At 50.8% G+C, this 20535-nt stretch overlaps 2 protein-coding genes across 3 annotated transcripts; both read right to left on the reverse strand.

Annotated features, from left to right (window-relative positions):
• Positions 1–3572: 3572 nt before the first annotated feature.
• On the reverse strand, positions 3573–10570 carry LOC102932252 (mast cell protease 1A). Its single transcript, XM_037915256.2, has 5 exons — positions 9944–10570; positions 8807–8954; positions 7900–8035; positions 6755–7009; positions 3573–4092 (listed from the first exon to the last, which is right to left on the reverse strand). The coding sequence occupies exons 1-5, from the start codon at positions 10005–10007 to the stop codon at positions 3946–3948; spliced, it is 750 nt and encodes a 249-aa protein (XP_037771184.1). The 5' UTR covers positions 10008–10570; the 3' UTR covers positions 3573–3945.
• A 3149-nt stretch (positions 10571–13719) lies between these two features.
• Positions 13720–20054, reverse strand: LOC114022418 (mast cell protease 1A). Of its 2 annotated transcripts, XM_037877208.2 has the most exons (5): positions 19009–20054; positions 18560–18707; positions 16996–17131; positions 15046–15306; positions 13720–14902 (listed from the first exon to the last, which is right to left on the reverse strand). In XM_037877208.2, exons 1-5 carry the CDS (start codon positions 19148–19150, stop codon positions 14753–14755), a joined length of 837 nt encoding a protein of 278 aa, XP_037733136.1. In that variant the 5' UTR covers positions 19151–20054; the 3' UTR covers positions 13720–14752. The 2 variants fall into 2 exon arrangements, with proteins under 2 accessions (XP_037733136.1, XP_043382869.1); XM_043526934.1 differs by having other exon boundaries at positions 13939–15306.
• Between the last annotated feature and the right edge of the window lie 481 nt (positions 20055–20535).

Here is a 20535-nt window from a genome sequence, read left to right on the forward strand (position 1 = left end):
ATAAGGACTGAAACTAACCCTAGAGGAGCAGGCAGAATGAGAAAGCTTTTCCTGAGCTGCAGGCCACTAGCAGAATGTGAGGGGTTTGTCTCCCTCTACTGGCCGGTCCATGTAACAGGATAGGAGTCTACTATAGCTAGTGGAGCTCCTCCTTTAGACTCCCCTTTGAGCTAGAAAGATTATCCTAATGTCTAACCTCAATCTCCCTTGCTGCCAATTAACCCATCACTTCTTGTCCTGCCTTCACTGGACATGGAGAGCCATTGATCCGCATCCCCTTTAGAACAGCCCTTCACATACTGGGCGACTGTTCTCAGGTCCCCCCATCCGTCTTCTTTTCTCAACACTCAACATGCTCAGTTTTTTTCACCTCTTCTCCTAGGACGGGTTTTTGAAACCTTTTCCAGACTCATCGTTTTAACACCAGGTTCAAACTCCCCCAAAACAAGAGGTAGGAGGCATCACTGGGAACCGGACAATTGTTTGGGTAGTTTGCCATGTTCGTGTAGCCGTGTCGGTCCCAGGATATTAGAGAGACATGGTGGGGGGAGGGGATAGCTTTTATTCACGTCTGTGTGGGAAAGAGGCCGGCTTTGATTTTTGCTTTGCTTGGACATGCTGGAGAATTTTCCCCAGATCAGAAGAAGCGGTCTGTGTCGAAAGCTCATCTCTTGCTTGAGAGAGGTGTGTGTGTATGGGGATAGGTGGATGACAGCGTGGCGAGACCCAGACAAACAGATATGGATGTGGATTGATAGATAGATGGGGATGGGGATAGAAAGATAGATGAATGGGGATGGACAGATATGTGGGGATAGATGGACGGGGGTGGGGATTGATAGACAGATATATGGATGGAAATGGATGGGAATGGATAGATGGGGACATAGATGAATGGGGGTTAGATAAATAGATACAGAGAGAGAGCGAGAGATGGGAATAGACAGAGAGGTGGAAAGATGGATGGGGATGGATGAATAGACATGGGGATAGATAGGTGGCCGGGATAGATGGATGGATGGGGATTGGCTAGAGAGATAGATCAGGATAGGATCGATCAATGGATGGGGATAGATAGGCGGATGAGGATGGTAAGAAGCAGTCTGATGTTCTGTCACTAGAATAGTTTCAAACCTGTCGCACTTTTGTCCCAGAAGTTGACCCTCTGGAGTCAGGAGAGCTGATTGCTAGGCTGCTTTTAAATACCCTTTGCATCTCTGTCCCAGCAGGCAGGGTCTCTTCCAGCCCTGAGGGGACTAATTCCCTACTGGCACCCACCACATCCTCATTCTTACTCCTGTGGGAATTCTGTATCACTATCCAATGCTGAATTTGCACAGAAATTAATATCGTTTGCACAGAATTTTCTCTCCTCCCCCGCCCCCGAAATGGGCTGCACAGTTGCTGGCCTCCACAAGGGGGCGCTGGACCCCGCAGAGACCCGCTTGCAGAGCGAAGACACTGCCCGGGGGCAGGGAGGGAGCTGGGGGGTTCCCGGCAGCTGCAGTTCTCAGCACGCCCTGGAGGAAGGCAGCAGCAGGCAGGAAACTCCATAGAAGCCCGGTACCCAGCATCAGGCTGTCTCCCCCTCTGGATCCCTGGGCTCTGGGGGGAAGGGGGGTGTCTGGGTTGGGGGCCCACAGCTGGGCTCCAGGGGTAGGGGGTGCAGGAGTCTGAGCTGGGGGGTGCCACGCAGCTGGGCTTTTGCAGGAGGGGGTACAGTTATCTGGGCTGGGGGGATACCCTGCTCTGGGCTCTGGGCAGGAGGGGGCAGAGAAACAGGAACTGGGTTGTCGTAGGGGTTGCTTTAACTCTCTACTGCTGGGGGACAATTTGTGTGTCTCTGTATTGTTACAGATATACATACTGCCACATATTTTGAAATCATTGAAATATCAATATCATTCAAAATAATTGAAACCGGTGTGATTCTATTTTGTTATTTTGACAAAGAAAATATCCAGAATTTCGAAATGTTGTGCGCAGAATTCCCCCAGGGGTATGACATGCTGCGTGAAATCTCTGAACCCAAGTGTCCTAGGTCCCAGCCCAGTGCATTTACCACAAGCCCAACCTTTCCCTAGGGGTAAATTCCCTCCTGGGCCTGGCAGATGCAGCAGCTGCTCTGAATATCGAGGCTCATGTTGATCGCTCACTCCCAGAATCACTTTTTTTAAAAAAACTTTTTTTATTCATTGCTGGCAATGTAGCAGTGAATGAAGGGCAACAAAAATGATTAGGGGTCTAGAGCACATGACTTATGAGGAGAGGCTGAGGGAGCTGGGATTGTTTAGTCTGCAGAAGAGAAGAATGAGGGGGGATTTGATAGCTGCTTTCAACTACCTGAAAGGGGGTTCCAAAGAGGATGGCTCTAGACTGTTCTCAATGGTAGCAGATGACAGAACGAGGAGTAATGGTCTCAAGTTGCAATGGGGGAGGTTTAGATTGGATATTAGGAAAAACTTTTTCACTAAGAGGGTGGTGAAACACTGGAATGCGTTACCTAGGGAGGTGGTAGAATCTCCTTCCTTAGAGGTTTTTAAGGTCAGGCTTGACAAAGCCCTGGCTGGGATGATTTAACTGGGACTTGGTCCTGCTTTGAGCAGGGGGTTGGACTAGATGACCTTCTGGGGTCCCTTCCAACCCTGATATTCTATGATTCTATGATTCTATGAAACGCAGCAGGCCACATGGCAGGGTGGGGCAGGGAAGGTGGGAAAGAGGCGATCAGCGCCGGGGATTGATCTGCAATCCGTTCAGCGTAGCCTTCACTGCGTTCCCTTCCCACTGGCCTTGTCCACACTGGGAACAGGTGTGTTTGGAATGGGAAGTGGCCCCCCAGGGGGAACTAACACACGGGAAAGGCCCAGTGAGGACAGGGCAGGCTGCAGTTTTAACACGACTTAGCAGGTCAGGTAATGACGAGGATCTCCTATACATGGTCACTCAACAGGGTGACATGGGTGAGAGCTACAAACCGCTGGGTCTGCTCCAGGGTTTGGCCCATGTCCGTTACCCTGGGGTAAATAAACCAGCTGGTTCCCTAGTGAAGAGGCAGCCTAAGGGTTGGGATTCCCAAGGGAGCTGACAGGAGCAGGCCTTGAACCTGGTTCTTAAATCCCCTAGGCTCCCTGCATTGATGTTCATGGGATGGGCGCTGCCTGAGCGGAGCGATGGCTGGGGGAGGCTCAGCCTGGGGGGCCGCAGCCCTTCTGCAAAGCAGGCCCTATGTCTTTCTATCTATCTCTCTCTCTCTCTATCTCTCTCTCTCCTATTTGTCTTCTGATTTAGCAAGGTGCATAATCAGGTGTCTGACTTTAAGCACTTGCATATTCTGATTGGATGCAAAGGGGCTACTCACATGGGTTGTAATGTCGGAGTGTGCTCAGTGCCTGGCTGAATTGGGGCCCTTCTCCCTTCTCCCCACACGTCCCCTTTAACTGTAGTTTCACACCCCACAACCCCCACACCCAAACCCTCACTCAGAGGGACACTGAGCTGTGTGAGGAGTTTGGGGCAGCCCACCTCTCATGATCAGCGAAACACTCAGGAGTCCAGACACCAACAGCAGCTGCTGCAAAAAGCCATTTAGTGTATCACAAGCTGTATCTGTGATCCACAGAGCAGGGAACGTTGCATATTTTCCTCAGCGCTTTACAGAGACTATCCAGGGTACAAGCAGAAAGGAACGTGGTATGTGGTCTCCCTGGGGGGTGGCAGCTCCAGTCTGGCCCCAGGGTGGGGGACTGGCTGGCTCAGAGGGGTGGGGAATGGGACCCGGGGCCTTTCCCCATTACAGGGCGCCATCTCTGATCTGGCCACAAGGACTATGTTGATCATAAATCAATGAATAGCTAGGCCCAGACTAAGAGGGAAGTCTGATCACATGTTTGCAGGAGCAGGTTGTGTAGCAGAAGGCTGTGGCTGGCCAGGGGCTCTGTGTTGCTAGATTCCTCTCATGGTGTCAGTGATCCAGGGCATGAAGTGGGAAATCCGTGTGTACACAGCAGGAGGCGCGATGCTGTTCCTGATGCACTTGGAGACGATGCCCTCGGCAACTCCACAGCACACGAGCGGGCCTCCAGAATCGCCCTGCCCCAGAATAAACAGGGAGATGAGTTTTAATGCACTGATCAGGACTCCAGGACATCACTGTTTGGGCCATTAAAGCCAGAGCATCTTCAAAAAAGAAATGAATTAGCACTGAGAAGCCCAAGATGGGGGATTCATAGAATCTAAGACCGGAAGCACCATTGTGATTATCTAGTCTGACCTCCTGTGTGATGCTGTATAAAAATAAAGATGATTAGTTACAATAATTCAGTCACTATTGTTACAAAATTGCAATCAATCTTGTACAAAGCATGTCTTGTAAAGTATCCTTGTAAAGGTTATAATCTGTTAAGTGTGATTATCCTGTTTAAATCCATGTATCATCGTTGTATCTGAAGTTATGAATATTGGCTAGGTCTATCTCAAATATGTTTTGCTCTTGGGTGACACCCACCAGGCAGATTTACATCAGGACTAGCCAGCCATGTGTTGATGGATATCAAGGGACCTCTTCAGAGGACTCCTGAAAGAGCATAAGGGTAATGGAGGCCCAGTGACCCAGCAAGGCATGGAAGGACATGGGATAAGGACTTGTGATATAAGACTCCACCTTTGCCAGTAACTTTCCATGCACTTGGGCTGAAAGTATAAAAGTGGAGATGGTGACATCACTTCTTTGTCTTCATCCCTGCTTCACTTCTCTGGACTGTGATTTCTAACAAGGAAGATTTGAACAATGGACTGAATGACCCCACAACCTGTCTGGGTGACCCACAGAGACTTTTTGCAAGCTAGCCAATTTATCATCACTGCTATGAACCTGATCTACAGACTCTGAAAGTCACTTGTAATGTATATGATTCTTTTAACCATTTAATAACACTCTTGTCTCTTTTATTTCTATAATAAAACCTTTAGTTTTTAGTTACTAAAGGTTTGGCTACAAGCATGATTTTGAGGTAAGAGCGGAACTATAGCTTGACCTGGTGAAGTGGCTGATCCTTTGGGATTAGAAGATCCCTGTATATGATGAATCTGGTTTTCTGTAACCTCTCAGCATAAAGACCAGTTGCCTGGGTGGTAAGCCAAGGGCTGGACATGCGTTTTGGCTTCTTGTTAATCAGTGGGGTGAGAGAGAAGCTCACTTTTGTTACTGGCCTGGTGAAATCGAATTACAGAATAAGCCATCAGTTTGGGGCTGTGTCTGCCCTGGTTTTTGTACCAGACTGTCCTGAATTTGGCACTCTCAGCTGTGACCCACACTAGGCTGGCATGACACAGGCCATTGGATGGTCCTGAATTAATTCCTGGTTAAACTAGAGCAGATGGTTTAAAAAACCATCCAGGCTTGATGTTAAAATTGCCAGTGATGGAGACTTTATCATCATAGCCAACGCCAGCTGGTGGGACCCAACAGCTCTGCAGTGCTAGCTGGGGCAGCTCATGCCTTTCGCTCTGGATGTCCCTGGATCAATCCCAGATGTGTCACTCAAGATGTGTTGTGTAAACGGGGAGTAGGTGGTGGGGATTGATCTGAAGCCTCCGAAGTGGCCGGGGCTGAGGATGGGATGCGGGAGGTGATAGAGAGGGTTCTCCCTTTCAGGAGCTTGCTCACACGGCCAGGGTCTGAGTGATCAACATGTTCTGGGCTGGGAAGGAATCTTTCCCCCGGTCAGAGTGGTGGGGACCTTGCAGGGCGCAGGGGGGTTCACCTTCCTCTGGGGCATGGGTCACCCATTGCAACAATCTGGGCACATCTTTCCTAATCCATTTCCTGCCACTGTGGGGCCTCGGGCATTGGTGGCCCCTCAGTCCCTCCTGTTCTCTGCCTGTCGCCACCACAGGTTTGTCTCCAGTGGGCAGTGCTTAATTTGTGCCCGGGCTGAGCCCCAGCATCACCAGACTTGGCCGTCCATAGCCCTGGCGCCTCTGGGCCTGCTGTATCAGGTACGAATGTAAAAAATTGCTTGAGCCCTGGCACCTAATTGCTTAAGTCCTGACACCTCTTTGATTACAAGTTAAGCCCTGCCTGTGGGCTGTGATGCCTTGGTCACATTTTGGCTGTTGGTTTTAGTGTGCAGATGCTGGGCAGGGTTGGTGGCCTGTGATCTGCAGATTTTCAGACTGGATGATCTGGTCTGGTCTGGCCTCAACTCTGCCATGCCATGACTCCTAGGAGGGGCTCGTCTAGGATTTGAAAGATTGAAAGAGCCAGCTTGGGGCTGTCACCGACTGTAGTGCTCAGGAATTGGGTGATGTTCCTGTCAACAGCGTGGGAGCCCTCCAGTGGGGCTCACACTGTCCTATGTCTCCTACATTACCGGAACCCGAGCAGAGCAGCCGTGGGCTGGGAGCCAGGCCTCATGGGTTGTGCGTCGTTAATGAATGTCGTTATTTGGACCCTGCCACCCTGTGTCATTCTTTCCACACTCCCATGGTGTGTGAATCAGGCAGGGAGGGGCCGCGGGATACCCCTGGCCAATGCGTGACAATAAGGAGGTGAAGGTGTCAGTGTACGACCTGGGTGGAAGGCTCTACAGTAGGATAGGCACGTTACCAGGGTCTAGTCATTTAGGGCTAGACAATCAATAGGGCTGAGGTCCCACTGCACTTGCCAGGCCCCTGTGAGCCGCGGCTGACCCCACAATGCAGCTGAGGAAGGACAACCAGCAGCAGGAGCCCAAGCCAATCAGCCACTTACCAGATAAGTTGACTTCTGGTCATCAGGGTCCCCTGCGCACAGCATGCTGGAGGGGTAATAGTAACGGTACCGGTTGTAACAGGTCTCATCGCTTATCACCAACAGGTTCACTTCCTGAAGGGTGTTGGGTGTATCAGTCAGGCTAGTCCTCCCCCAGCCAGCCACGCTGCACATGGTCCCCGGGCTCACTCTGTGATGAGCAGAAGTCAAATCAATCAGTCCCACCTCTTTAGTCAGACGCGCCTTGTGTTGCAGCTGTTGGGGCAAAGAGGGGAGGGGAATGAAACAGCCCATGAAGTGCAGTCAGAGTGTATGTGTGTGTGTGTCTGTGTGTGTGTGTCAGATGGAGACAACTCAGAAACTCAAGACTCAAGGGGCAGGGTGATGGGATGGGGGTGGAACCTACAGCAGTAGGAGGTCCTTGGGGGCAGGGGGATGAGAGGGGGAAGGTACCTGCAGCAGTGTGTGGTCACTGGGGGCGGGGTGAGGGGAGGGGGACTACATTCCCTGTAAGTTGCACGCCTCCACGGCCATGCAGGAGGCCACCAAGGGCCGCACAGATGTGCACATTGCACTCACGGGCGTGGGGTGAGGTGTGGGTGGTGATGGGGGAGCTTGGGGCATGCGGGGCCGCAGCAACTCCCCCAGCACCAGGGCTGCGGTGCGGCAGGGAGAGACGCCTCTCCGCCCTGCCCAACCCCGAGGCTGCCACGGGGAGAGAGGGCTCCCGCTGAAGCTGCTGCAGCTGGGAGAGATGCTCTCCCTCAGCCCAGGTGCTTCTTCAGGGAGAGAGGGCTGGGGGGAGTCCTCTCTCTCCGACGCAGCCCTGGGGCAGCCTGCACCCCAAACCCCTCATCCCTGGCCCCACCTCAGAGCTCTCACCCCCCAAGCCTCAACCTTCTGCCCCAGCCCTAAGCCCCCTCCCACACGCCGAACCCCTCGGCCCCACCCCCACCACACATCCCCTCCATATTGGTGCACATAACAATATTCATTCTGCACATGGATGGTAATAATTAGTGAGAACGTTGGATGGGGCCAGTATCAGCAGCAGTGTGAGGTCACTGGGGTGGGGTGATGGGGTGGGGACGGTACCTGCAGGAGTATGAGGTCACTGGGGCGGCGCGATCGGATGGGGGCCGTACCTGCAGCAGCATGATGTCATTGCTAATGGTGTCTCTGTTGTATCGCGGGTGCAGGATCTGGCGCCTCACAGGGATTTTCTGTTGGCTCTCTTCCTGTTGTCTAATGTTATGGGCTCCCAGTGTGACAGTGATCTCGCTGTAAAACCCAGGAGCAATCCATGGGGCGTTAGGGGCAGGAGCGTATGTCAGGGGCAGACGGGCACATGAGGGTCTGACTCATGAACAGTGACATGGAGGGGACGGGGCAGCCTGGGGCTGCCAGGCTGAGGTCTCGGGCTCAGCTTCTGCCAGCAAAAATGTACATACCCCTGTACACATTGCCAGCTCCGACCCGGCTCCGTTGCTGGGGATTGGCTGGCTTGAAGGTGTGTGTGTGTGTGGGGGGAAATGGAACAAGGGGCATTTCCCTTCTAGTGGGCACTGGTTGCAGCATAAACACTTGCCCAGTGGCACTGGGGTCCCAGCCCCTATCTCCACTAGTCCCTTGTGCTGTTCCCTTGAGCTGCTTCACTCCTTATTGTTCTCCCCGCTCCTGGGTCTCAGCTCCCATCCAGCATGATCCACACAGGGGTCTATGCCTAGCTCCCCCCAGCTCAGAGCCCTGCAGAGCTGCCCTGGGGCTGTGAGCCCCTCCCTGCCCTGGTCTGGGCAATGGGCCAGACCCCAGCTGGTGTCAATGGCCATAGCCCCATTGATTTACCCAGCACTGGAGCTGGACCATGGTTTGCCAAGGCCCCGAGAAACACACCGACGCCCCCGGAGCAGATCAGACCCCTGGGCTCTGCTCTCCCAGCCTGTCGCACTAACTGCTCCTTCCCTGCAACCTACGACGGTGCCAGAGCTCCTGACTCCCCCATCACCCACTAACCCCGATCTGCCCTGACATCCCCAGCACAGAGGCGCTTACTCTCCCTGGCAGTGAGCGGCCGTCAGCACGAAGTTTGTCTTCACCAGGAACCCTCCGCAGCGATAGCTCTTGTCTCCGCGTCGTATTTCCAGATTGGCCATGTAGGGCCTGGAGTGGGGCTGGGCTTCCTGTCCCCCAATGATCTCACCTGTGGAGGGGAGACCAGGTTCATACAAAGAACCCCATCGTCTCCTTGGGCCGGGCTGGGACTGAGCTCCCCATCCCGAAGGGGAATCCCCACAGCCTCAACCCACCCCGTATGATGCTCTCCTTGGGGGATCCCTGCGCCTGGAACTCTGTCCCCTCAGCTTTCCCCCAGACTGGACACCCCATGGGACTGGGAGGTAAATTGAAAGATCTGTCCTCGCTGGGTGGAGAATCAGTGCCAAATGCACAGGGAGTGGGTCAGTAATTGCACTGCCTTGAGTTAATGGCATTCAGGGCCAAGGTCACCCCACATTAGGCCAGGCAAGCCCCAAAAGGGCACTGACAATCTTACTGGCTAAATTTCCTTCAGTCAGGTTCCATCCCCCAGTCTAATGCTGCTCCCTTTGCACTTCCAGTGTTGTCAATGCCGTGGGTAAAGAGACAGGGAGAGATCGTTTTGGGCATCTGCTCACCCTTCTTATAGCTGTTTCTCCTCTACAAGAACCATCACCAGCTGAGGTTCATGATACAGAAAGTGTGTGAACAGGAACCCCAAGCTGTTTCTTTGTCACAATGTAATTTTTTCGCCCATGTCCTCTTTCCTGCTCAAGAATGGCCACTTAATCAGGTGATAGTCCAATTGATTACATTGACACCTGGCTGAGGCATTCGCTAGTCTTCTGTCTCTGGCGAACTGGTCTGTGGCTGCTCCCCAGACTTGGACCATATCTTAGTAAAACCATACAGTAGAATATTATAACTTTAGCTGCCATACATATTTTACCAGGACAGTAATGATCAGCAAAGTATGAATTTTAGACGATACCTCACAAGTCATGCTTTGTATAAAATTTATCATAGTCCTGTAAAAGAGGTGAACATATGGGTATAGATTGTCACAGGCCCCTAGATAGCACCCACTGAACCCAATCCCTGAGACCCCCCATTCACCCCAAAATCCCAGGGGCCCCTGATCCCAGCCGTACTCACCAGCCCAAGCCCCAGGGGGCAGGAGAAAGGCCATGGGGAGCAGGAGCAAGATCTGTACCTTCATATTTGGAGTCAGTGCAGGGACAGGTTTCAGGTTGCATCCGATGAAGTGAGCTGTAGCTCACGAAAGCTTATGCTCAAATAAATTGGTTAGTCTCTAAGGTGCCACAAGTACTCCTTTTCTTAGTGCAGGGACAGTGCATCTGCCTCAGGCCTGGGGGCTTTATAGACTCAGCAGGGGGGAGATCTTGGGGGCAGGAAACCTGAGGGTTACCCACACACTCGTCTAAATGCAGGGCTCAGGCATCTCAGTTTCTAACCACAGCCAACCACATGGGGTGAGGGGAAGTACACGACCTGTGTCAGCCAGGAAGCCTGCATAGCTGGATGGATGCTGCCTGTCTGGGTCTCTCCACAGCTCAATGGATGATGGACCACTGAATGGAGAGGACTCCGGTGGACATACGTCTAGAAGGATCCAGGGGTTTTCTGGTTGCCAGCTCACAGCCGTGCACATCTGTTGGCTCTTACTCACCTGGGCCCATCATCGCTCAGTTCCCTGCCCATGTCTCTGTGGTGCAGGCAGTGGGTGACAGTGACAGATTTCAGTGGTGGGTAGGAACGTGGCCCTTTGATCTTTCTCAGGGTGGCCCAGCCGAGAACAGGGTGGGGCTGGGCAGAGCAGCCGTGAGCTCTGATCACAGCGACTGCGGCAGGAGGGTTCCTGAGAAGCCCCCTGGTGAGACTTTGACCAAGTGAATGGGATGTGGCAGCCTGTGTGATGCCGTACAGCTGGGAGCTATGACTGTGCAGCACCAGAGGGTAAATGACACAGCACAGATAGGGACAGAACCCAGGAGTCCTGGCTCCCAGCCCCCTCTGCTCTAACCCACTAGACCCCACTCCCCGCCCAGAACCAGAGATAGAACCTAGGAGTCCTGGCTCCCAGCTCCCCTTGCTGTAACCACTAGACCCCACTCCCCTCCCAGGGCCCTAAGATAGAGGCAGTAATCACTGCAGATTAGAAACCATGTCGCAGGTTTAAAAGGCCCCATGTTCAGTTCCCCACCCCACTAAGCCAGCCAGTCCCCAACTGTGGGGCTGGATCAGAGCCGGCACCACCAAAAGGGGAAAGGCCCCACATCCAATTTCCCATCCCTTGATCCAGCCAGTCCCCCTCCCATTGGTGTCAACCAACAACGTGTTCATTGTCCTTCACAAGCCAGTCCTGTCTCAGACCTGACAAACTCACTACACCTCACACACCAATTCCCTGGTGTTTAGCCCTGTTAGAGAGCTTATTCCTTCACTCTCCCACTTCCCTGGTCCTTCTCGCATGAACAGAGAGCAACAATACCCGAAGTCCGAAGGTGCAAACAATTTGATGTTTATTGGGGTGAACTTCCAGCAAGCTTAAATACAAGTTCCTTTTTCCTTATTTTCGAATCCCAACTTACTTCCTGTTTGCCCCTAATGTATATAGTAATATTCTTAGCTATACCTTAACCAATCATTCTACTGAAATTTAACTAACCAATCCTAACATAGTGTAACATGATTAGCTAACCAATTATATCCCACCACCTTAATTAGATTACACCCAGCAAAATTAATTATACAGCAGACAGAAACAATCACAGAACCAGACAGAGATTATACAGACAAACAATAGCAAAGTGGGAACTATAATGACAAAACAATACAGAAGTGAGGATTTCACATCCCAGCTATTGATAAGTGAGTTCTTGCCAGACAGGATGCTATCAAACTAAGTTTCCTTTTACATTTTCTAGGCACTTCCCTTTCTCTGGAGGTGATAGGAATACAATCCTGTCCTGATAGTGCCTGACAGCCCAATAGCACCTTATTTCAATGTGACTAGTTTGGAATGTGAGGATGTGACTGTTCGCTTCCTAGCTTATGGCTGCCTCTGCTGCTTAGCCAAAGGCCTTAGCCTAAGAACAGGGCCTCAGACTGTCACAGTAAGAGAAGGCCCTTACACTGGCAAACAGTGATTTTGATTCTTTCTTTTATACCTCTAACTAGCCAAGTGATAAGAATACACCTAAATTCTTAAAGTACAGGCCTTTACAGACAGGCCTGAATATCTATATCCTAACAAGCCCTGAAGGGTAGTGTGTCAGGACTCTACTGAAAGCTGGTAGCTTGTCAAGCTTCATGCTCGCTGTGAGTCGTGCGTACAGGTACTAATTCAGGGATAGTGTTTCTATCCTGACACCTATGGCTCATGGGCTTGGAGTGACCATCCAGGAAATCTCATGGTTGGGGGACAGCTCGTTCACACAGGAGATAGCTGGCAGACCTCCCTGGTTAGCTGGTGATGGACTACATGGTGTGATGCTGGCAGGCCCAGGCAGCTGGCATTAACTAAGAACTAACAAACTCGTAGCTGGAGACCAGACGGTTCACCCTTGTGTTAATTTCACTCAAAAGAGGGAGGAGTCTTACAAGAACATATTCAGTGTTTACAGTCTATGAAATGCTTGTACCTTGCTGCCTTCATCAATCTCACGTGCAATGTCTGTGTTCCAGGCTATAAGGAAACATGAACGTTTTGCTTTATAACATTGGAAGTGTTTGCTCTGAACTTGGGAACCCAGGCATGGGAATCCTCTGCCCCCCCTTCTGGCATCCATCCAGACAGACCATCAAAATGAGATGGGCCGTCCCAGACCATTACAATACAAAAAATTAGTTAATAGCCCTCTGGCTGCTGGGAAGTGTGATGTGCAAGGAAGTGCTGTGGGCTTGGAAGCTGAATGACGTAAATAAAAGGAAGCCACAAGGCAATTTTCTCTCTTTTGGACTGTTTGACGTCTGAGTGGGCTACAGACCCCAAACTGGCACCAGAGCTCCCCAGGGGTTGCCCTGAGAGACACTTTGAACTGACAGACCACTACAGCTCTGGCACTCTGCGGATTTAGATGGTAACTCATTGGGGTGTATATGTTTGCCTGCTTTAACCTTGAAATAACTCTGTTATTTCTTTTTCCTAGTACATAAACCTTATATAATTCATTAAGAACATGAGAGCGGCCAGACTGGGTCAGACCAAAAGTCCATCTAGCCCAGTATCCTGTCTTCCGACAGTGGCCAAGGCCAGGTGCCCCAGAGGGAATGAACACAACAGGGAATCATCAAGTGATCCATCCCCTGTCACCCATTCCCAGCTTCTGGCAAACAGAGACTAGGGCCACCATCCCTGCCCATCCTGGCTAATAGCCATTGATGGACCTATCCTCCATGAATTTATCTAGTTCTTTTCTGAACCCTGTTATAGTCTTGGACTTCACAACATCCTCTGGCAAAGAGTTCCACAGGTTGACTGTGCGTTGTGTGAAGAAATACTTCCTTTTGTTTGTTTTAAACATGCTGCCTACTAATTTCATTTGGTGACCCCTAGTTCTTGTGTTATGAGAAGGATTAAATAACACGTCCTTATTTACTTTCTCCACACCAGTCATGATTTTATAGAACATTATTATATCCATCTTCTCCAACCCATCCTAATCCAAGTCTCCAATACTGCAACCAGTATAGGTAAGCCAGGCAAGGCGGATCAGTTTCTCTTTTGTTTTATGGGAATTTTCCCTGTGTTAAGAGGGAGGTTTATTCCTGTTTTCTGTAACTTTAAGGTTTTGCCCAGAGGGGGATCCTCTGTGTTTTGAATCTGAATACCCTGTAAAGTATTTTCCCTCCTGATTTTACAGAGATGATTTTTACCTTTCTTTTTTTTTTATAAAACCCTTTTTTTAAGAACCTGACTGATTTTTCCACTGTTCCAAGATCCAGGGATTTGGGTCTTTGATGATTTTGTAACCAATTGGTTAGGATATTATTCTCAAGCCTTCCCGGGAAAGGGGGTGTGTAGGGCTTGGGGGGATATTTTGGGGGAAAACGTCTCCAAGTGGTCTCTTTCCCTGTTCTTTGTTTAAAATGCTTGGTGGTGGCAGCATACTGTTCAAGGACAAGGCAAAGGTTGTACCTTGGGGAAGTTTTGAACCTAAGCTGGTAAGAATAAGCTTAGGGGGTCTTTCATGTGCGTCCACACATCTGTACCCTAGAGTTCAGAGAGGGGAAGGAACCCTGACAGAAGTATTGAGAAAATGTCATCAAAGATTCAGTGGGAGTTTTTCAGATCTGGATGAAATTCTTTGTGGGAGTTTAAATTGTAACTCCCCCCATGCCCCCCAAAAGAAAGGAACAAAACTTTCATGACATTTTTTCCCCTTGATTTTCGGTCAAGTCGAGCAGTTTGTAGAACGGATCAGAAATTTCCCATCTTTTTGACCAAAGAGTACACTTCCAAGTGGGGAGGGAAGGGTTTTGCAAACGTTTGAGGCAATCACCAAAAAAATGAAATGAAAAAATCTTTAACCACCAGAACAAACCTCCAGGTGTTGATACTTTCAAACACAGACCAGCAGACTTTCCAGAAAATACTTTACAGAATCACAGAGAGGCAAGGCGGGTGAGGTGGTATCTTTTATTGGACCAGCCTGTCTCATCCACCTTGTCTCTCTAGTATCCTGGGACCTCGCGATTCGTTTCTAAAGCTAAAACCTACAATGTCTGACGGGGCCTGTTTACGGTTTTAAAATAATGTGCACCAGGAAACACCAAGAAGACACTATTTATTGATTGGCTTTACCATGAGCCCATCACCATAGTGGCTGGGCTCGAGACACAGCTCCAAGGAGATAAATCCATACAGCTAAGTGAGGATTGTAACGCTCCTTTTATAGCTGGGAAACTGAGGCAGAAAGCAAAGAAGGTGCTTGCCTAAGGTTAATCCTGCAGCTTTCTCATTGTTTTCTTGATCCAGGGGATGTACGTTGAGACCCTGGTGAACACCCTGGGGGGGGACCCGTCAACTTTGCCAAAAGAGACGATGCCCTGGGCCGTCCCGTCACAGACCAGGGGGCCCCCGGAGTCGCCCTGCGAAATAAACGCCAGGTGTTGAAGCTGGTTTCAGCTGCCCTTCCCATGGGTGCATGTCCCTTGGTACAGCTCAGGGTCTCAGCGTCGCCCCGTGCTGGGCCAAGCTGGGAGGATGCGTGCAGGGCAGGTGGGATATTTACCTTAAAGGACGATTTATTGAATTCCTTGGGGTCGCCCACGCAGAGCATGGAGTTGGGGATGAAATGGGAGTAGCGCATGCACCTGTTCTCCTCCAGCACCATCAAGTTGACCTCCTGCAGCGTGCTTGGCAGGGAAAACCCCCTGGCCCGGGTATTCCCCCAGCCCGCTACATTGCAGATTTCTCTTGGCATCACCTCTTCACCATCCTCGGGCAGGGGGACGAGCTGCACGGCTGCCGTCAGCTTCGCTTTTCTCTTCAGCTGCAAGGAGAGCGGGCAAGGGAAAGGGTGGCAGCAAGGCCTAGCGGATAAAGCACTGGCCTGGGACTCAGGAGACCTGGGGTCTGCTTCTGGCTCTTCCAATGCTCTTGGGCGAATCACAGCCTCACTCTGTGCCTCAGTTTCCCCGCCAACCATTTGTCTATTTATAGTGTGAGCTCTTTGAGGCAGAGCTGTGGTTCACTGAGTCTGTGCAGCGCCTGGCACAATGTGGCCCTGATCTCGGTCGGGGTCTGTGCAGCGCCCGGCACAATGGGGCCCTGATCTCGGTCGGGGTCTGTGCAGCGCCCGACACAATGGGGCCCTGATCTCGGTCGGGGTCTGTGCAGTGCCCGGCACAATGGGGCCCTGATCTCGGTCGGGGTCTGTGCAGCGCCCGACACAATGGGGCCCTGATCTTGGTCAGGGTCTGTGCAGCGCCCGGCACAATGGGGCCCTGATTTTGATTGAAATGCCACCATAATACAAATAACTTCTGAAACCACATTTTTTGAAGGATTTTGGTTTTGGGATTGTGTGTATGTGAGAAAGACGCCGCTCCCTTCTGCAGGAGGGGACGAGATCCCTGCCCGGTATATGTCTGGAGAGGAGAATGATCAATTTACAGGGGGAAAAACAATTTTTCATACCATTCAGAATTTTTCATATTTTTTTAAAAAATCAGATGCAAAATAAAAATTTTCAGTTAAAAAAACCCATTTTGAAGTTCAGAGATTCTTTCCCCACTTTCTGTCGCTTTGACCTTTTTTCTTGCAGTGAAAAGCAAAACAAGAAACAAAAAAAGGAACCAAGTGTGGGAATGTGTTGGGGGGGGGGACCCCACGTTTCCCACATTTGCCTAGCATAGAGGAGGAAAGAAAACATGTCTATTATTTTTTAATTCTTCCTAATTTTTTGCCAGTGGGGAAAAATAAATAAGGGAGAGAAAACAAATTTCTCTGTCACTCCCTCGCACTTTTTCATCTTTTATCTCTGAGTATTGGAGGCAGGGGAATAAAAACTGGTGAAAAGTGGAAAATTCCTCCAGTGTTTCAAAACTTCATTTAAAAAAAACAACAAAAAAAACCCCACATTTCTTCAGCAATTTTCTCATTTTGCTATATTTTTTTACAGGCACGGTTAGGCAAAAGCTACGTTTCTTCAGGAAGGTTCCAGTTTGGGGCAACCCCCCCATTTTTGACCAAAAAACAAACAAAAGAAGTCATGTTGAGTCAAGATTTGAATACTCTGAATATGGGGTCATTATTATTATGCTTTATTAGGTGTATTATGGTAGCACCTAGGGCCCCAGTTATGACCCATGACCCCACTGTGCAAGGTGCTATATATTATTTATTAGAACAGGGAGTCCAGTGGCACCTTAAAGACTAACAGATTTATTTGGGCATAAGCTTTCAGATGCAAGAAGTGGGTTTTTTACCCAAGAACGCTTATGCCCAAATAAATCTGTTAGTCTTTAAGGTGTCACCAGACTCCCTGTTGTTTTTGTGGGTACAGACTGACACGGCTACCCCCAGTCACGACCCATGACCACATTGTGCCAAGCACTGTGCAAACACAGATTGAAGCAACAGTCCATGCCTCAAAGAGCTGACTCTCTAAGCCAAGAGCCACCAGGAGGAGACAGACAGACTAACAGGGATGTAACAGGAGAAAATCAGTCATTGGTACCTTGAGTAACATGAGGTCGTTCTCCTGTGTCTTGTTGTTGTATTTCGGGTGGGGAATTTTCCGTCGGACAGCCAGGCGTTGCTGGCTCCGCTCCCGCTTGGTCACATCATGAGCTCCCAGATACACCATGATTTTTCTGGGAATGCAGAGAGTCGTGGCTGGGAATGGGGTAGGGTTGGGCGGTCCTAGATCCCACTGGCCTCCCCCACCCAAAACTCATCCATGCTGCCCCAACCTTCTGGGGTGTTAAAATAGGAACCAGAGGCAGAGATTTTCAAAGCCACTAAAAGCAGCTGCAGTGAAACAGTTATGTACAGAGAGAGGAATTGTTGTCAGTAGGGTTCAGAATTAACGTCTCCATGGAGCTGAATGAGGGTGGAGCTATTATTGTCAAGTCATGCGTGAGGAGTTACCCTATGGCAGTGTGGTCTAGTGGGTAGAGTGCAGGAGGGGGACTCAGGAGACCTGGGTTCTATTCACAGGCTTGCTGGATGACCTTGGACAAATCACTGCCCCTCTTTGTGCCTCAGTTTCCCCATCTGTAGAATGGGGATTTGTACATTCCAAGGCCACAAGGCACCACTGTGATCATCTAGTCCGACCTCCTTCTCTTGGTTAAGATAAACAGATTGAGCTCCTTGAGTCTCTCACTCTAAGGCAGGTTTTCCAATCCTTTAACCATTCTTGTGGCTCTCTTCTGACCTCTTTCCCAATTGTCAACATCTTTCCTGAATTGTGGGGTGCCAGAACTGGACACAGGATCCCAGCAGCGGTCGCACCAGGACCAAATCCGGGGTAAAATAACTCCTATACTCCTACTTGTAATTCCCCTTTTTTATACATCCCCAGGATAATGATTCCAACCCCTTTTGTCAAGTGCTTTGAGATCTCCAGATGAGAAGAGCTAGATATTATAATTAACCTCACATCGGCCGAGATTTGCAAAGCTGCCAAGGGCTTTTAGACCCCCACATTTAATTTTAATGGGGATTGGCCATGCACGTCCATTAGGCACCTTTGAAAATCTCATCTCATCTCTTCGAAAAGTAAAATTCATTCAATCGGTGTTCTGCAAATCAGGAAACAGCAGGATCAAGCAAACTGTGCCATTTATAAAAAGACTTAACCATCTAGCCCCAGCAGCTGCAAAGATATCCTTAAGTCCCCCACTTTATTAACACTTCCTGGTCCTCTCTAGGACTGGGAGGACAAAGAACTCTGTGACTGAGATTTGGGGATTTGGACCCTTCTGGTTTGATGTAATGGGAGTGGGTTGTCCAGTTCCCCTAGGTGACTTTAAAACACCAGCCCATGAGCTTGATTTACGCCCACAGAGACTGCCTGGAACGATAGCCCTGCCTCTGTTCATCTTGGCCAGGCCGTTAACTCTGAACCCTACTGGTGACAAATTAAATATCAGCATTTAATTCCACTTTAGTGGACACCCAGGCAGTGTAAACATTCCCACCTACCCCCATGGGCAGTAAGCCACAGCTGACCCCTCTTTGGGGATTCCCCAGGAGGCAACAACTTTGAAACTGAGAGTCAAGAAGCAGGCACTTACCCGAGGTCACAGTGCGCAGCTGTCAGCACAAAGTCCTTTTGAATCAGGAATCCTCCACACCTTTGATGCCCATGCTTCGTGCTGATGTTGAGGAAGGCCATGTAGGGTTTGGAGTGGGACCGGGCTTCCTTTCCACCAGTGATCCATCCTGGTGGAGATATCCCCACACCAGGATATGATTAATGTCAGCCTCTGGGCAGATTAGCTTGACTCACAAACAACATGTGGACACATGTCCATGTGGACACGGGCCCTACATCTCCCCCTGTGGCTATGCAACTTTAGCAATGGCACCAACTTTGCCCCAGTCTTCTTCAACCCATGGCATCCCAGCTGGGTCCTAGGGTGAGCATAACGCCCAAGGGAGAAGTGTCTGACTCTGGGGAGGACCCAGGATGTGCTAACAGCCACAACAGCACTGAACGGGTCCTGATTCCCTCCATACTCACCAGCCAGAGCCCCGGGGGGCAGGAAAAAAGCCGTGGGGAGCAGGAGCAGAAGCTGCATTATCAGAGCCATCCGGGGAAGGGGACAGCGCATCTGCCTCAGCCCTTGGTGATTTATAGACCCAGCAGGAAACCTGCAGGTCATATATATGTGCTCATCTGAACGGCAGGTTCAGACTCTGTTCAACCACAGCCGACCACACAGGCTGAGGGGAAGGACAGGCTGTGCGTCGCCCAGCAGCTGGGTCCCTGCACAACTGGATGGATGATGGACAGAGAAGACCCTGGTGGGGGGATGTGTGCAGCAGAATCCAGGGTTGTTCCGGGTGAGGGCTCACAGCTGGGCACATCTGGGGCTCTTACTCATCTGGTCCCATCCTTGCTCAGCTCCCTGCCCATGTCTCTGTGCTGGGGGCTGTGTGTGATAGCGAGTGATCTGGGTGGCGGGTGGGAACGTGGTCCTTTGATCTTTCTCACAGTGGCCCAACTGTGAACAGGATGGGGCTGGGCAGACCAACCATGGGCCCTGATCACAGCGACCGCGGCGGGAGGGTTTCTGAGAAGCCCCCCGGTGAGTCTGTGACCACTCGAAGGGAATGTGGCAACCTCTGTGACACCGTATAGCTGGGAGCTATGACTGTGCAGCACCAGAGGGGAAATGACACAGCAGAGCCTGGGATCAAACCCAGATGTCCTGGCTCCCAGACCCCTCCCCGCTCTAACCACTAGACCCTACTCCCCTCCCAGAGCCAGGAGAGAACCCAGGTGTCCTGTCCCCGAGACCCTCCCGCTGTCAGGAGGGGACGCCTGGTGTTATGTGGAGCTGGATCAGGAGGCACAGGTGCCCCCATCCCCCGATCCCTTCCCTTTGCCTCCCCTTGTGTGTGGGAGCATGGTGCTGTCTCTGCTCTGGAGGGTCCATATGGTCGTGGGTGGGAGGGTTATAAACACCCCATGGACCACCTCATGCCCCCGTCTCACATGTACAGAGCCCGATAACCTGCCCAGACCCCCAGATGTCTTCTAACAACCCTGTGTTAGTGGCCATCACACCCTCGACCCCCTTAATCCCCTCACCATCCTTCCCTCCCCTGTGACACCCCCCACACGCCCCTTGAACTGCTGCCACTCTCCGCTTCAATCCCCGCAAACTCCCACCGAATGCCCTGGAAATCCTCCCTACTCCCCTTTAATTCCCCAACCTCCCATTTCATTCTCTGAGTATTCCCCTTTAACCCCCCAACCTCCCCTTTAATTCGCCTGGTATTCCCTTTTAATTCCCCAACCTCCCCTTTAATTCCCCCAGTATTCCCTTTTAACTCCCCCAACCTCCCCTTTAATGCTCCCGGTACTCCCTTTTAACTCCCCCAACCTCCCCTTTAATTCCCCCAGTATTCCCTTTTAACTCCCCCAACCTCCCCTTTAATTCCCCCAGTATTCCCTTTTAACTCCCCCAACCTCCCCTTTAATTCTCCCGGTACACCTTTTTAACTCCCCCAACCTCCCCTTTCAGCCCCCCGTACTCTCTTT

The sequence above is a fragment of the Chelonia mydas genome, chromosome 13 (genome assembly GCF_015237465.2).
Source record: "Chelonia mydas isolate rCheMyd1 chromosome 13, rCheMyd1.pri.v2, whole genome shotgun sequence".
NCBI classification, from domain to species: Eukaryota; Metazoa; Chordata; order Testudines; family Cheloniidae; genus Chelonia; species Chelonia mydas.

Bases quoted from the DNA above. Each gene is read 5' to 3' on its own strand.
- LOC102932252 (XM_037915256.2), bottom strand. From the start codon at position 10,007: ATGAAGGTACAGATCTTGCTCCTGCTCCCCATGGCCTTTCTCCTGCCC. The intron at 8,955-9,943 runs GTGAGTACGGCT...TCCCCTCCACAG, and splicing joins GCCCCCTGGGGCTTGGGCTG to GTGAGATCATTGGGGGACAG. The intron at 8,036-8,806 runs GTAAGCGCCTCT...TGGGTTTTACAG, and splicing joins GCCGCTCACTGCCAGGGAGA to CGAGATCACTGTCACACTGG.
- LOC114022418 (XM_043526934.1), bottom strand. From the start codon at position 19,150: ATGACCTGCAGGTTTCCTGCTGGGTCTATAAATCACCAAGGGCTGAGG. The intron at 18,708-19,008 runs GTGAGTATGGAG...TATCTCCACCAG, and splicing joins GCCCCCCGGGGCTCTGGCTG to GATGGATCACTGGTGGAAAG. The intron at 17,132-18,559 runs GTAAGTGCCTGC...CTGCATTCCCAG, and splicing joins GCTGCGCACTGTGACCTCGG to AAAAATCATGGTGTATCTGG.